The sequence below is a fragment of the Musa acuminata genome, chromosome BXJ1-5 (assembly GCF_036884655.1).
Source record: "Musa acuminata AAA Group cultivar baxijiao chromosome BXJ1-5, Cavendish_Baxijiao_AAA, whole genome shotgun sequence".
Classification (NCBI taxonomy): Eukaryota; Viridiplantae; Streptophyta; class Magnoliopsida; order Zingiberales; family Musaceae; genus Musa; species Musa acuminata.
The window spans coordinates 3,379,200-3,392,953 of NC_088331.1; the positions used below are offsets into that span (position 1 = coordinate 3,379,200).

The following is a 13,754-nucleotide window of genomic DNA, read 5'->3' on the forward strand; positions in this document are numbered from 1 at the left end:
CATAGCAAGCCAACCATTCGATCACATCAACCACCACCAATAATAACAAGGATTAATCATGAATGTAACTCTGACAGAAAAAGAATCCCTATGATCAAGTTCATAGATCTCATAAAAGTATACAAATTGTTCATCCAAGCAAAAAGAACTGAAAAGATATCGCTCCGATGTCGGAAAAATGTGCCTCTTGGATTCCTTGACTGATAAATCAGTTTAGGGGCTTAGCTCTGGTTGTTGGATCTTCTGTGGATTCCACCCATATCATAAAAACATATCCCAGAATCCAGAGGAAAATGTACTGGAAAGGGACCCAACATAAGCATGCCAGTAGACTCAGGATGCTTCCAACATATTGCGGATCCTTTATGTACCCAAAAGGGAATTCTGTAACCCAGGGGATATTCTTGCCGAATCGTACACCGTAATAAGTGCCTGCCTCACCGAGCAACTGATACACCCTGAAAAAGGATACGAAAATAGTGTCAAGAACCATAATCAGTACATTATCAAACTGAATTCTCGGTTATCGATCAACCAGGAAACGTTGACAATGAATAATTCCAACTTTGGTTAGAATAAATGAACACATCAGTAATTTCTAAAACTAGCTCCTTAGTTTGACATTGGCATTAACCCAGTTGCATTGACTTTTACTACTAGAATACCAGAATTACATGCATGTAGATCTCAACATTATCCTCGATAACTAAAATGTAATCCATGTGTAGCTGCATAATTAGTAGATCAGGAAAAGAAAAAAGGAACTAGGAACTATGTGATACGTCAACACGATGGCATTCACATGCAGTATAGGAAAAGAAATTAACTAATGATATAAAATGGCTGTTCGATAAGTGACTTTAAGTGTCTTCAAAGAAGAGCATTTTTTTGGTGGATTAAAAAGTGCAATAATGATGATCTCATTTGCTGAAAAAGGTTGAGAGTAACTAATTGCCAATAGACCAAAAAACATTTTGGGTTCTGGTTCATGCTGTAACACCGTTAACAAGCATTACAACACAGCTCAAAATGAATGAAAGTAAACTTAGCTACTAGGATGGAAATAATACTTCAGAAAAACGCTATAAAGAGCAATGCTTGTAATTTATCTAACAGGTCATGTAAAGGACTCTCGACTGTTAATCAGCAGAGGAGCTGGAGAAGTTAAGAGTTGATCGCTCTCGGTGGTGAGAGGAGGAAGAGAAAGGCCTACAAAGACTTCTACAACAAAAAATCATAAAATCAGGGTTGATCTCTTAGTTTGACTAGTGACCGTAAGGCTTGCTACTCTTGTTGCTGAAGATGCTAGAGTAATCCTAGGGAAAACATGCTTGTAAGCATCAACTATCAGATTTTTTTTTTCTATGGCTATCACAGAAGCTCACATAAACTTCTATAAAATAAAACGAGTCTGTTATGGGCTACAAGAGCTTATCTAACGTTCTAATACCCTATCCCATCAACATCCTATGATCTTCTTCGCTAGATTAACGACGCTCATGGCAACAGATCCGGCATTTACTTTGGATGAAAGCATTAGACAAACGAATCATATTTACCACTAACTACTTTTTGAAGTCTTGGCTCCTGAAATCTTATTCTTTCGGCAGGTCAAGATGTTGTGTCAGAGTCTCAGCTTCTCATCATTGTCAAACTATTCCTTGCTCCAGGTATAAGGTATTCATGCTTTCAAATTAATTTTCCTCTTCATAATCTGTTGATACCAGACAAGGATATTAACAAATCATAATTAAACCTTTGACTAGTAATTAATAATCTATTTTGTCAATCATTTTACCATGATAATTTCATTGTCCTCGACATTACTAGTTAGGCTCATTATAGAGCTCAATTGGACAAAATCTACCTGATCCAGTAAAATATTAAAGAAGCTGATTAATCTCGCAGCAAATAAATTAATTAAATTGACAAACTCTGCATGTGTAAGGAAAAACTAAAGCAGGGTGCTAGATTAAACATAGACAATGATGTTCCTTTGGATGTTATATTTTTCCTTCTTTTTTAACATATTCTAATTGGTTAACTGCGCATGAAGAACGAAAGAAACTGATTGTGAGATCAGGTCTCATATCAAGTGCATTATGTTGATCAGTCTAGAGAGACACAACCATAAGTAAATGATGCATAAATCTTGATGACGATATCATGGCAAAAGCAAAGGCGATATCATGGCAAACAGTGTTACAGGAAATTAGTATAAAGAAAATGGATTAATGGTTAAAAGAGAGATAGAGAGGTATATTCAACTACAATCAAGAAATATAATCCTAAATGATGGAAAGGTTCATCTGCTACATTATACTCATCCAAAACAACAAATAATTTGGTAAAAGGAAATAACTTTGGGTTATAAAGCAAGCTTGAAAGCTGCAGAATTCTTCATCCCAAAAGAAAAAGTATAACCATTGACAGGACTTTCTTGTTTGCAAAAGAACGCCGGAATTCTGTGCAATTCAGATCATAGAAAAGTGTTCCTTTCCATTATCTTTCAACTGCTTCACCTCTTCCTAAGCTGGGACTATTGACAGTTACCTACCCATCACAGAAATTTTGAAGTACAATGCTAACAGAGGTTAGCTACTGCTCCACATAACTCAAAAGCTCATCTTACATCAATCACTACAAACCAACCCCACAAATGCTGAACTTCTGCCAAAAGTTTGTTCTTGCCATCACTAGCAATGCTCATGAACAAATATATATAGAATTCCTGGTTTATCTCACCAATTACCAGTGTGTCACATATCTGCATATATATATATATAGCGACAAACAACTCTCAAATAATCATTTCATACCAAGAAAATGAATAATGAACTTTATACAAAGACTCCCACCACGGTGGTGAAATGAAAGAGATTCGTTTAAGATAGTATAGACATGTGCTCAAATGATTACCGTTGGTTAGTGATACGAGGAGAGGTAGAGAAAGACTAAAATGATGTTAATAAAAAAATAAATAAAAATTGAAATACTCTATACTTCACGTATGATTTTATACATGGGATAACTAGCACAGCAAATATATTAGAATGAAATATTCACAAAAGATTGCTTTTTAAAAATGAAAAATTATATGATCAGCACGTGAACTTATTATGATGAAATATTTACAAAAATGAGCTAGCACAAATAAACAAGAAAGAAACCAAAATGCATGTCAAGTTTCTATAGTAACCATCACCAAGAAAACAACTTTTTTCTCCAACATGGTAATTCTAGTAATGCCCTTCCAAATCAAACATAAAAGCCCGCATGTATTAACCCAACATCATCAGTAGTTGAGACAGTAGCACAGCCACGCTGAGTTCCCACGCCATTGTCACAAGTCATTTTGATCCCAACAAGAAGAAGAAGAAGAAGGGCTCACTTGAAGTTGAGGAGCTGGCCGAGAAGGAAGAGGACGACGCAGTACCACGGCGGGCGGGAGATGCGGGCGACGGAGAGGAGGGAGACGAACTGGATGGCCTTGAGGGCGTGAGAGATCTGGGCCATCCGATGGGAGGGGTCCACCCCCTTCCCGCACAGGTCCACCCACGCCTGCGGGTGGTTCCACAAAAGGTAGTAGAATGGGAAAGGTAACACCACCCCCACGCTCACCGCCACCGCCACCGCCGTCGCCGCGCCCATGGTTCCCCCCCCACCCACGCTTTCCGACCCATGGAAGCCTTTTCCTAAATCGAGGTCCAGCGGTCCAATCCGGTCCAGCGTGACATCAGGCGGTTCGAACCGCTCGGTTCGATTTCTAGTTTCCAAGGCTAATTAATGGTTCATAGGCTTGTCTTTTGGGGAATGCATGTGGTGAGGTCTGAGTATTTATATCGTCACTTATGAGAAAATGTGATGTTGTGAATTAAGGATTAATTTCATGGCTCAGTCAGTAATTAAAGGAGGAGCTATACGTACAACGGTTAATTTCAGTTTTTAGTTTATTTGATGTTAATCACCAAGTACAATGGTCTTCATCAGTTTGACTTAAATCTTTTAGGAACACCTAAAAAGTCAACATTGACCACGAAACTTCGGTGTGACCAAAAGAAGAAGATCATAAAAACTAAGTTCATCCAATTAAGACTGATAACGTAGTCAAACCGAGGTGGTCAAACCCAATTATATCGGAATATTTCATTTAATTGTGAATATAAAATTTTATTTGTTTTATTATTAATTTAAATATCAAAAAATATATTTCACGTCTTAAATGAATTTAAAATTTTTAAGATTTAAATTAAGTTATTTGACTTAATGTATAAAAAGAATTATACATTTGAAAATTATTAAAGAATAGAATAGAAGATAAGAACAATTATTGAAGAAATTTTATTGAAAAAATAAAAATGCTTCAATAACATGTTTCCCTCTCCTGTATATACAAATTAGGAGAAATGATTTCACTCAACAGAATAGAGGATTTTTTTCAATAGAATGAGATTTCCTCTTGGGGATCATGTCCCGTGGAGCCTCTTAAGAATGTGGCTGCAACGACATTGGTCACTAGCCGAAGATAAAGACGAAGCTTCACTTTTTTCAACAACATTGATCGCTAACCAAAGGCAAGAGTATCATTTTTTTCAACGACGTTTGGTCAAAGGCAAGAGCGAAACTTCACTTTTCTCACTGCTCTAATACCATGATGAAAATAATAGAAGACAAAAACAATTATGGAAGAAGTTTTATTGAAGAAATGAATATAACTTCAGAAATTACAAGGTCTTCGTAGTCACATCTTCTCCTACCTCCGGCTAAATCAGAATTGACCTTCCCAGGAAGCTTTTGCCAACTCCCAGGCCTGCAATAAGATAATAGAAACTTTTGGGAATGCTCAACTGCTGGCTGCTGGTGAGTTCGTATTGATTTTCCTGCCAATTCACAGCCCATTAAATTCCCCATCCGTCGCTGCTGCTGCTGTTGCATGTGGATAGAACACTGCTCGCTGAACAACACCCACTTGATTCACTCCAGATGAACAGTCATTCCCTTTTTAGTTGTTCATCCTGAGTTACCACACTCTCTATCTTTCATGTCAGAACTACAGCATCAGATGCATGGTTTCAGAAATGAAAACAAGAACAAAGTTTACCTTGTGTTCTCTTTAGTTAGGCTTAGCTGGTCCTGGAACCCATCACTGCTGTGTTTGACCTTGTGTTCTTCCTTCCTGCTTCCTTTTGATGGCAAAGCATGCTCATTTATATCGCCAACCACACCTAGAACTTGAAAAGATCCTGTAGCGCGGCACTGAATTCAAACCTCGAGTAGTGAACCTAAGTAATTCTCCACCTTCTCTCCGCATGGTATCTTGTTCTATGATCAGAGCAGTTAAGGTTTCTGCTGCTAGTAGGTGGTCCTCGGCTCTGCTACTTCCACAGTCAATCCCACCTCATTAATACCACACCCCTGTGTGTAGTAGTATGTCCATGTCCCAGCTTGCAGCCAAGCCTCTTGAGAATAGCACAATGGATGACAGATCTAATACAACCAAATCACCCAAAAATCCCGGTACATGTGACCCTGAAAAGAGACTCCCCAGTGTGGACTTTTGCCCAACCTAAGCCATTGTGAAAAAATAGTAGAGCGAGAAGAACAGCCATGTTTGACCAACTCTGCACTAGTCCGCACATCACATCTTGAAACAAGTGATGATAAGGGTGGCGATGGTTTGGATGGGTTGTAGTATATATATGTATGTAAAACCATTAGTAGACATACAAGCATCAGCTTAGTGCGCGGTATGAGCTTACGCTGAGAACCATGGCTTTAAGAGTGCAATGAAAGAACCCAGCTGAGGAAGCTGCACTTGCCCATGCTTGTCTGCTTCAAGCTAGGGGGGACAAGGGCAGGAAAACCTGTTGATCCAGCAACCAAGTGATAAGATATTTATTTTGGGAGGTCAAACGGTCAAACCCTCACGAACAAGGGTAACCATGAGGGTCCCATTTGTGTGGACGAGCATATATTCCATCTTCTACCTTCACAATTTAGGTTAACATAGCTACTGAAAGAGGTCATCGTTCCTTGACAGTGAATGTTGCAGTATCGTTTCCTGTTTACTTCTAATGAAAACTCAAATGGAATCATTCTTTCTCTCTCCATCTGACTTCAGGACCACATGCAACACTCACAAAACAAATACAGGCAAGAGAGAGAGAGAGAGAGAGAGAGAGATAGACGAACGTACATTGTGTTGCATTTATGGTACTGTTGTTTGGGTCTGCAGTAAATACTAATGGCTAACACATAGAGCGGCTAACCTTCCTTTACCTCTCACCTACATTACATGTGACACAATTGTTTAAGCATTTAACTCCCTTTATGGAGTCCACATAGCTTTATATAAAAACATATTTACAACTTTAAATCGTCATCCGCACAGTCCTCGTTTGGCCTTCTATATATATACACCAACGCATACCTATGAGCCAAACGTCCCCCTCCCTCAAGAGGAACGCAGGAAACAGTGCGTTGAGGGAGATTGCTTTGGCTGGCTGCAATAATGGGTGGACGGTGGAGCGGCCCCTCCCTATCTTTGTTCCTCATCTCTCTCCTCCCTTTGCTCGCTGCCGCCGATCGACAAGCTCTTGACCGGATCTCGGCGCTCCCGGGGCAACCGCGGGTGTCCTTTGCGCAGTTCGCCGGGTACGTCACCGTGAACCAAGAGAGGGGAAGGGCTCTCTTCTATTGGCTTACCGAGGCTGTCACTGATGCTGCCAAGAAGCCTCTGGTTCTTTGGCTCAACGGAGGTCAGTCCTCATCGTTCTATGCTCTCTCTTTTTACTCACTCGAGACTCATGACTTCTTGCTATAATTCAACTCATTCTACTCTTAGCCTTCTTTCTCTCTTCTCTCTACTTGGGTCGTTGGTGTTCGACGAAAGAGAACTTAAGATCTTTTGAGCATGAGTTTAAGATCATGCAGTTTGAATCTTGATCAGGCTATCAAAGAACATAGTCGTTCTTCGTCTGCTCCTTTCTATTGCTAGCCTACCTTTGATCTCCTACTAAGATTAAAGAAAGAGCATATCCTTCAACACTTTCATCAAACTCCTCCCATATTTTGTGTTCCTGTTGTTTGTTTCTAAAGATTTGGAAAACGCCATTGATTTCGAAATGATGAGGAGGCTGTCGTTGGTTTACAATAACTGCGCACAATAAATAGCCAGGCCGACACTTAATGACCCTATCCCAATCTCCTGCTGACGTGGAATCAGATCTGGCTGCCGCCGAGGCATGCAGGAATCCGACAAAACCCTGAAAGTTAACATGCTTAGCGCAGCGCATAAAGGATGTACGCATACATACATAATACATACACAGAGGGTAAAATGGAAACCGTGGAGTAGGAATTTTGGGATATTACAGGGTTGGATTTTCTGAAATGTTTGCTTCTTTGCTTGTTGTGTCTGCATGTCAGCGTGTGGATTCACTATTCTCTAGGAAAGGGTACAAAGGCGTCAGCTCTTGTTATACTAAGCTGAATTATTGTGTTTGTGTTTGATCAACATCCTAAGAAATTAATATTCATTGCTTTAGTTGCTCAGACTATGATAATGGTGGTTGTGATTATATAATTTGAAGTAGTTTCCTTGTATCATATAGGCATTGTAATGATTCATCTTAAGAAATTCTTACTGAGATCTCAGTCTGCCGCAGCATATATAGTATATGGCAGACATGGATAGAACACCAAGCAACTTGTGTGTGTCAGAGTGTGTGTGTGTGTGTGTGTGTCTTCTCCTCCTCCCAAAATTTATATCTCGAGTCAAGATTACTAGCGGGAAGGCACTGGGCAACAAGAGTGGCAGCACTATGTTTTCATTTATTCTGCTACCGTCCACTGTAAGATGCATGAGAGTTCAACTAGACTATTATTGATGGTAATGGCTCTAGATGATATATATGGTCAGCACTTGAAGCTTGAAATGATATATATAGCTCGGAAGTCTCGCACTACCCATATATGATAATGCAGTGTAGGAAAGTTGGAAGCATCCCATTCTGGAAGAAAAGCCTCCACCATGCTTTTCTGCATTCAGTAGTGACTGCTGTGGTCACAAAGTGCTGCCTGCATGTTGGAAGATTAGCTTTTCCCCACACTCTATGCATTGACAGTAAAAGATAGATGAAGCTAGCTTTGAAGTTCTTCAAGCTTAGATACAAGTTTTAACATAAAGGCAAAGTCTCTCCTTGTTTAGATCATCATTTTAAAGTGATAACAAAGTTGTCCAATCTCAAGTTTCAAATGGTGCAGTAGAAGTGTGTTCGAGAGACTATATAAAATAGTCAGTGGGACATTTTGGCCCGAAGAAAAAGGATCAACAAATGGAAGTCTAAGCTGGTACGCTTGTGCACCCCCATGAGCAAAAGATCCAAGGCTGCAAGTTTGCTCATCTTTTCTTCAAATTCTCTTTGTTTCTTCCGCTGTCATCATCACCACAGTGGGGAAAGAAGCAACACCCTGCACAGGTGCAGCAACTTTTGCTTGCAGCTTTGCTGCCAAGTCTTGGTTTGTAGTCTGAAAGGGTTGGGGAAAAGGAATAGATGTCAGTGCCCCCACTGTGTGTTATTATCCTTAAGCTTCCATGTTTAGGTAGTCCCCATGGTTTGACTTGGTGGTGGCAGTGCAAATGGGGTGGGGAGGGGGGGGGGGGAGAAGGAGAAGGCAGAAGGCTATTGCGCCTTTAGAGCACGCGTGGTGGACAAGGATTGAGTTGGGTGGCTGTCCCTCTCATCAACAAAAGTGGAGAGCTTGATGTTTGACGCAGTGTTCTTCTGGGTGACTCATGTTGGGTGTTTCACTCCTGCCATGTGAGAGACACCATGGCTTCTGGAAATATTATTGCCTACCATATATGGGGTCCATAAATAATCAATTAATGAGAGGACTTGAAATTGAAACGACATAGAATTTATCTATCTTCTTTAATGAGTTATTTATGCATAATAACATTTTTCACTTTATATATATATATTTTTTAGACTGCATATTATTGCTTTTATGTTGTGTTATATTGCCCCATAATCCATCCTATAGACTATAATAAGATCTTAAGCTTTTATATTGTATTAGTGCCTTAATTTCATGCTTACTAGCCTGAAATCTCAAAATAGGATTCAAGGGAAGATGAGATATAGCCTAAAACAGTTTCATGTTGCTAGGAGAGAATAAAAAATCACATCATATTATATGGAGTTGACTAAAAATTTATGAGCTTAAGCTTTTACATTGTATTAGTAATCTGCTCGGGGTAAGTTGCACCATAATTATAAGATTTTTGTGCTGTGTAATTGACTCTTTTTTGCTGTGAATCATGGTTTTTTGCTGTGAATCATCACTTGATTTGCTCGAACACTTCAAACTATAGAATTGATATGATCGATAAGTTAAAGATGAGCATCAAACTATTACAATCGCATTATTAGGAATGGATAGATTGTTGTTGGATCCATACCCAAAATTTGCATGACCATGGTGATTGATCTTTTGCTGCCTCGCCAATTCTCGGAGCAGGACCGGGTTGTTCGTCGGTGGCTTACGGCGCTTCCGAGGAGATCGGCCCCTTCCGGATCGACCGAACTGGTTCATCCCTTTACCTCAACAAGTTCTCATGGAACAGAGGTGAGTGACCCCTGCAACATCCCTCGCATCTCCCCATCGCTCGATGTTTGATCCCACATCAACTCCTGATACGAGCAGAAGCGAACCTACTGTTCTTGGAATCCCCGGCCGGCGTCGGCTTCTCCTACGCGAACGTCAGCTCTGACCTCCAGAGCGTCGGCGACGAGCGCACAGGTAAAGGGAAGGCAGGCGGTTCACTCGCTGTGTTGACGTGCTCATGAGCTCTTCCTTCTTGTTCTTGCAATGTTGCAGCTCAAGATGCCTTGGCGTTCTTGATTCGTTGGATGTCGAGATTCCCGGAGTATAAGCATCGAGAGTTCTACATTTCTGGAGAGAGCTATGCTGGCACGTCCCTTATCTATGCTTCGGTACTGTGTCCCATTGCTTTATCTCATTGCTGTGTTTGGTTTCAGGGCACTACGTACCGCAACTAGCAAGAAAGATCGTCGAATACAACAAAGCTTCTTCCAGGGCTTTCATCAATCTCAGGGGAATTCTTGTGAGGATACTGAACTGAACGAAGTCAGCATCTTTTTCCTTTTGTATGTTGATTGATGAAACATTGCTTGGAGCTCCCGTTGTGCAGGTGGGCAATGCTGTCACGGACAACTACTACGACAGTCTCGGCACGGTCTTCTACTGGTGGACTCACTCCATGATCTCGGACAGCACCTATCAATCCATACTGTCGTCCTGCGACTTCAGATCCCCGAGGTCATCCCGCAAGTGCGATCACGTCGTCAACTACGCCGTCAACCACGAGTTCGGCGACATCGACCAGTACAGTATCTACACCCCCTCCTGCGCCGCCCCCAACGCCACCGACGTGCAGCGGCTGCGGTTCAAGAACAGCCTCATCCACCGCCGGCCGGCCGGCTACGACCCCTGCGTCGAGAAGCGTGCCGAGAAGTACTACAACCGGCCTGACGTGCAGAAGGCCATGCATGCCAACACGTCCGGCATCCCCTACAGATGGACTGCCTGCAGGTACATAGCTCACTACTCTCGAGAGTTGTCGGTTTCAGATACAGCTTCAGAGGTCAGCGATGAACACTCTTTTTGGGTTCTTTCAGTGATATACTGATCAAGACATGGGCTGATGCTGATATATCGATGCTTCCCACGTACAAAGAGTTGATCAAAGCTGGCCTAAGGGTATGGATGTTCAGGTAAAGCACTAGAATGTAGCATAATAAGAGGATGTTCCTTCTTCTTCTTCTTTGGTTATACTGTGATTGATGTGAGGTTATCTATATAACAGCGGGGACACTGATTCAGTGGTTCCAGTTACAGCCACCAGGTTCGCCATCAGTCATCTCGGTTTGAAGACAAAGATCCCCTGGTATCCATGGTATTCCAGAAGGCAGGTATGTGATCAAGTGCAATACTCATCTGGTTGATTGAAAGATGGCATCCGAGCTTCTTCTTCTTCTTCTTCTTCTTCCTTCTTACCCTGTTGCAATTGTGCAGGTTGCAGGGTGGACTGAGGTGTACGAAGGAATGACATTTGCCTCGGTGAGAGGAGCAGGGCATGAGGTGCCTCTCCTGCAACCAAGTAGAGCACTCCAGCTCTTCCAATCATTCTTGGCAGGGAAACCGCTGCCCAAGTCCTAAACAGCCAGCAGCCACATTGATGTCTCGGTCTCTCATTTCATCTAAAGCAGATGAACATGTGAGATTTGTTTGCTCACACATAAAGGGCATAACTCATAAGAAATCTTCGGATTCCTTGGTAGGTGATTTGTGGGAGATCTCTGATTTGTGATCGTTGGGATCCGAAACATTTTCTTATAAATGTATCGAATTGAATGAAATAATTGGAACTCTCTCTCTCTCTCTCTCTCTCTCTCTCTCTCTCTCTCTCTCTCTCTCTCTGCATTATCAAGAATCATATCATATAGGATTAAAATAAAAGCCATGACAATGTTATCTAAACAGCTCAACTTTTCTTATTTCTTCTGTTCAGTAAGAAAGAATGTAATGCCCAAAAAACAGGTGAATGTTGAGACATTCACCAACCAAGTAAGAAATGCATTCACCAGGTCAGAAAGGTAGAATCAATTGCTTGGTTTTTCAGGTCAGTATTTTTTTTTTTTTTGTTTATCCCATTCAAATTATTTAGCATGTATAGTTCCAGGATTATAAAGCAAAACTATGATCACTTGGAACACTTACTAGAGCAAAGACTACAATACAACAGCAGTCTAAAATTTATATAACAGTATGATGCAGAACAGCATAATTAGAAAATATTGCATAAGTGACATATTAGCTTAAACATAGGGTTTGTAGTGGTGGATGGCTGTTTCATCTTCCAACAGGCCACTTTACTGAGAGATTGGAGCAGTAATTAAGTAGTAAGTAATGGGGCTTGATCTTCCATGCACATGTATTGTCCTGCTCATTTAGAACGAGACTACTTCAAGAATGGCACAAAGAGTGAAACTTTCTCTGCCAATTGGAAGAAAGAAGAGAGCTGCAAGCTGGTTCCCTGTGACTGTGGTCATAGAGAAGGAAAGCGATGCATCAGAGGAGACAGCTGAAAGGTGGAGCAGTTCGGTGAATTCAGAGATCATTATATAAGAACTCTTGTCCTCTCCAGCACCACCATGATCACAATCAGGTCTACCAAGGCAACAGCTGCAGCATCTGAGAGAAGTAGCAGACACTTGTCTTCTGCCTGAATGCAGCTCTTCTCTTTCATGAACCTAGAGGAAAGAAAGAAGCAACAGAGGATAAATAGCACAAGATAGCCTCTCAAGCTTGTAGCAAAGGAGACCATGTCCTGTGCGCTCCTATATCTCTCTCGATCCATCTATCTATTATCTATTTATTGGCACTGTCGGACCAAAAAATAAAGTATCGAAAGAAAAGAAAAGGAGACGAAAACTATTGAACTCTTTAGAAAGAAGGGATAAAATTGTCACAACAAGATAAGATATTCTATATTTTACTCATAGGTTTTTATAATTTCAGAACTCTATGTTTTACGACTTATGAATTTATATAGTTTCCAAAGATATATTATATTAATTATATTTAAAATAAATTATTCTTAAAAAATTTATTCAAGAATCAATAATCAATTTGACTTCTCCTTTCATAGATATTTAATTTATTTTTCTGTAATGAATCTATCTCTTAATATAATGAACATGAAATTAATTTCTTTATGACACTTCGACAAAATTTAATTCCAACATTCTTCACCCTTAAACTTATTCCATCTAACATGTCAAGTTTCTTTCAAAGTTATTGAAATATATATCTCTTCTTCAATAACTCTATTAAGAAATATTGATTTGACATCCATTTGTAAAATTTTTCATTTCATTTGAGCTACTAGGGAGATAAGTAATTTTTCTGTCTTTAGTCGAGCAACTAGTACAAATACTTTTTCAAAGTCAATCCCGTATTGTTATTTATATTCATTTGCAACAAATCGAGCCTTGTATTTCTTCACATCTCTTTTTGTATGTTTTTTTTTTATTTTGAAGATCCACTTAACACCGATTACTTGGTGGTCTTTTGGAATTGTAATAAGCTTCCATGCATTATTTTTGTTAATAGTACAAATCTCCTAATTGATAGATTGTCTTCATTTATTTTTTAAAGACAAAATAAAGATGGTTCATCATTGTTAGTATCAATCCTTTGAGTCACATCATATAACTCTTGAATCGGTCTTGTCCTTTTTATAATTGGACTTCTTGAATCATGTGACCTAGCTGATCTAGTTGATGATTTCAACAAAGTCACTTCGATGCTTGATTGTATTATATCATCCTTTTCTGAAACTATAGCTTTCTTATGCTACTCATCACTTTTTCAGTTTCAAATATGTTGCTCATCAAACTCAACATCTCTTGACATCATAACTTTGTTTGTGATAAGATTATAGAGTTTGTAACTACTGAAATTTTCAACATAACCTAGCAAAATAAATTTCTAACTTTTATCCTCCAGTTTTGTTCTCTTTTCTTTTAGTATATGAGCAAAAAATCTCAAATGATCAACTCTTGGTTTCTATAAGCTACATGCTTCTTCTGGTATAACATTACTAATTTGCTTTGTCGGAAACCTATTAAGCAAATAAACTGCATAAGCAACAATATCTTCCC

At 39.9% G+C, this 13,754-nt stretch overlaps 2 protein-coding genes across 2 annotated transcripts; one reads left to right on the plus strand and one right to left on the minus strand.

The window, feature by feature from the left end:
• Nucleotides 1-21: 21 nt before the first annotated feature.
• On the minus strand, nucleotides 22-3,677 carry LOC135673041 (phosphatidyl-N-methylethanolamine N-methyltransferase-like). The gene is made up of 2 exons (XM_065181717.1): nucleotides 3,392-3,677; nucleotides 22-458 (listed from the first exon to the last, which is right to left on the minus strand). The coding sequence occupies exons 1-2, from the start codon at nucleotides 3,649-3,651 to the stop codon at nucleotides 209-211; spliced, it is 510 nt and encodes a 169-aa protein (XP_065037789.1). The 5' UTR covers nucleotides 3,652-3,677; the 3' UTR covers nucleotides 22-208.
• A 2,772-nt stretch (nucleotides 3,678-6,449) lies between these two features.
• Nucleotides 6,450-11,479, plus strand: LOC135673040 (serine carboxypeptidase 24-like). Its single transcript, XM_065181716.1, has 9 exons — nucleotides 6,450-6,758; nucleotides 9,526-9,633; nucleotides 9,712-9,807; nucleotides 9,886-9,978; nucleotides 10,047-10,132; nucleotides 10,220-10,620; nucleotides 10,707-10,802; nucleotides 10,895-11,000; nucleotides 11,104-11,479. Exons 1-9 carry the CDS (start codon nucleotides 6,512-6,514, stop codon nucleotides 11,245-11,247), a joined length of 1,377 nt encoding a protein of 458 aa, XP_065037788.1. The 5' UTR covers nucleotides 6,450-6,511; the 3' UTR covers nucleotides 11,248-11,479.
• Nucleotides 11,480-13,754: the final 2,275 nt, after the last annotated feature.

Coding starts and splice junctions, on each gene's coding strand:
- LOC135673041 (XM_065181717.1), bottom strand. CDS start 3,651: ATGGGCGCGGCGACGGCGGTGGCGGTGGCGGTGAGCGTGGGGGTGGTG. Junction 459..3,391: donor GGCCAGCTCCTCAACTTCAA/GTGAGCCCTTCT, acceptor ATCCTTTTTCAG/GGTGTATCAGTTGCTCGGTG.
- LOC135673040 (XM_065181716.1), top strand. CDS start 6,512: ATGGGTGGACGGTGGAGCGGCCCCTCCCTATCTTTGTTCCTCATCTCT. Junction 9,634..9,711: donor CAAGTTCTCATGGAACAGAG/GTGAGTGACCCC, acceptor TGATACGAGCAG/AAGCGAACCTACTGTTCTTG. Junction 10,133..10,219: donor TCAATCTCAGGGGAATTCTT/GTGAGGATACTG, acceptor CCCGTTGTGCAG/GTGGGCAATGCTGTCACGGA.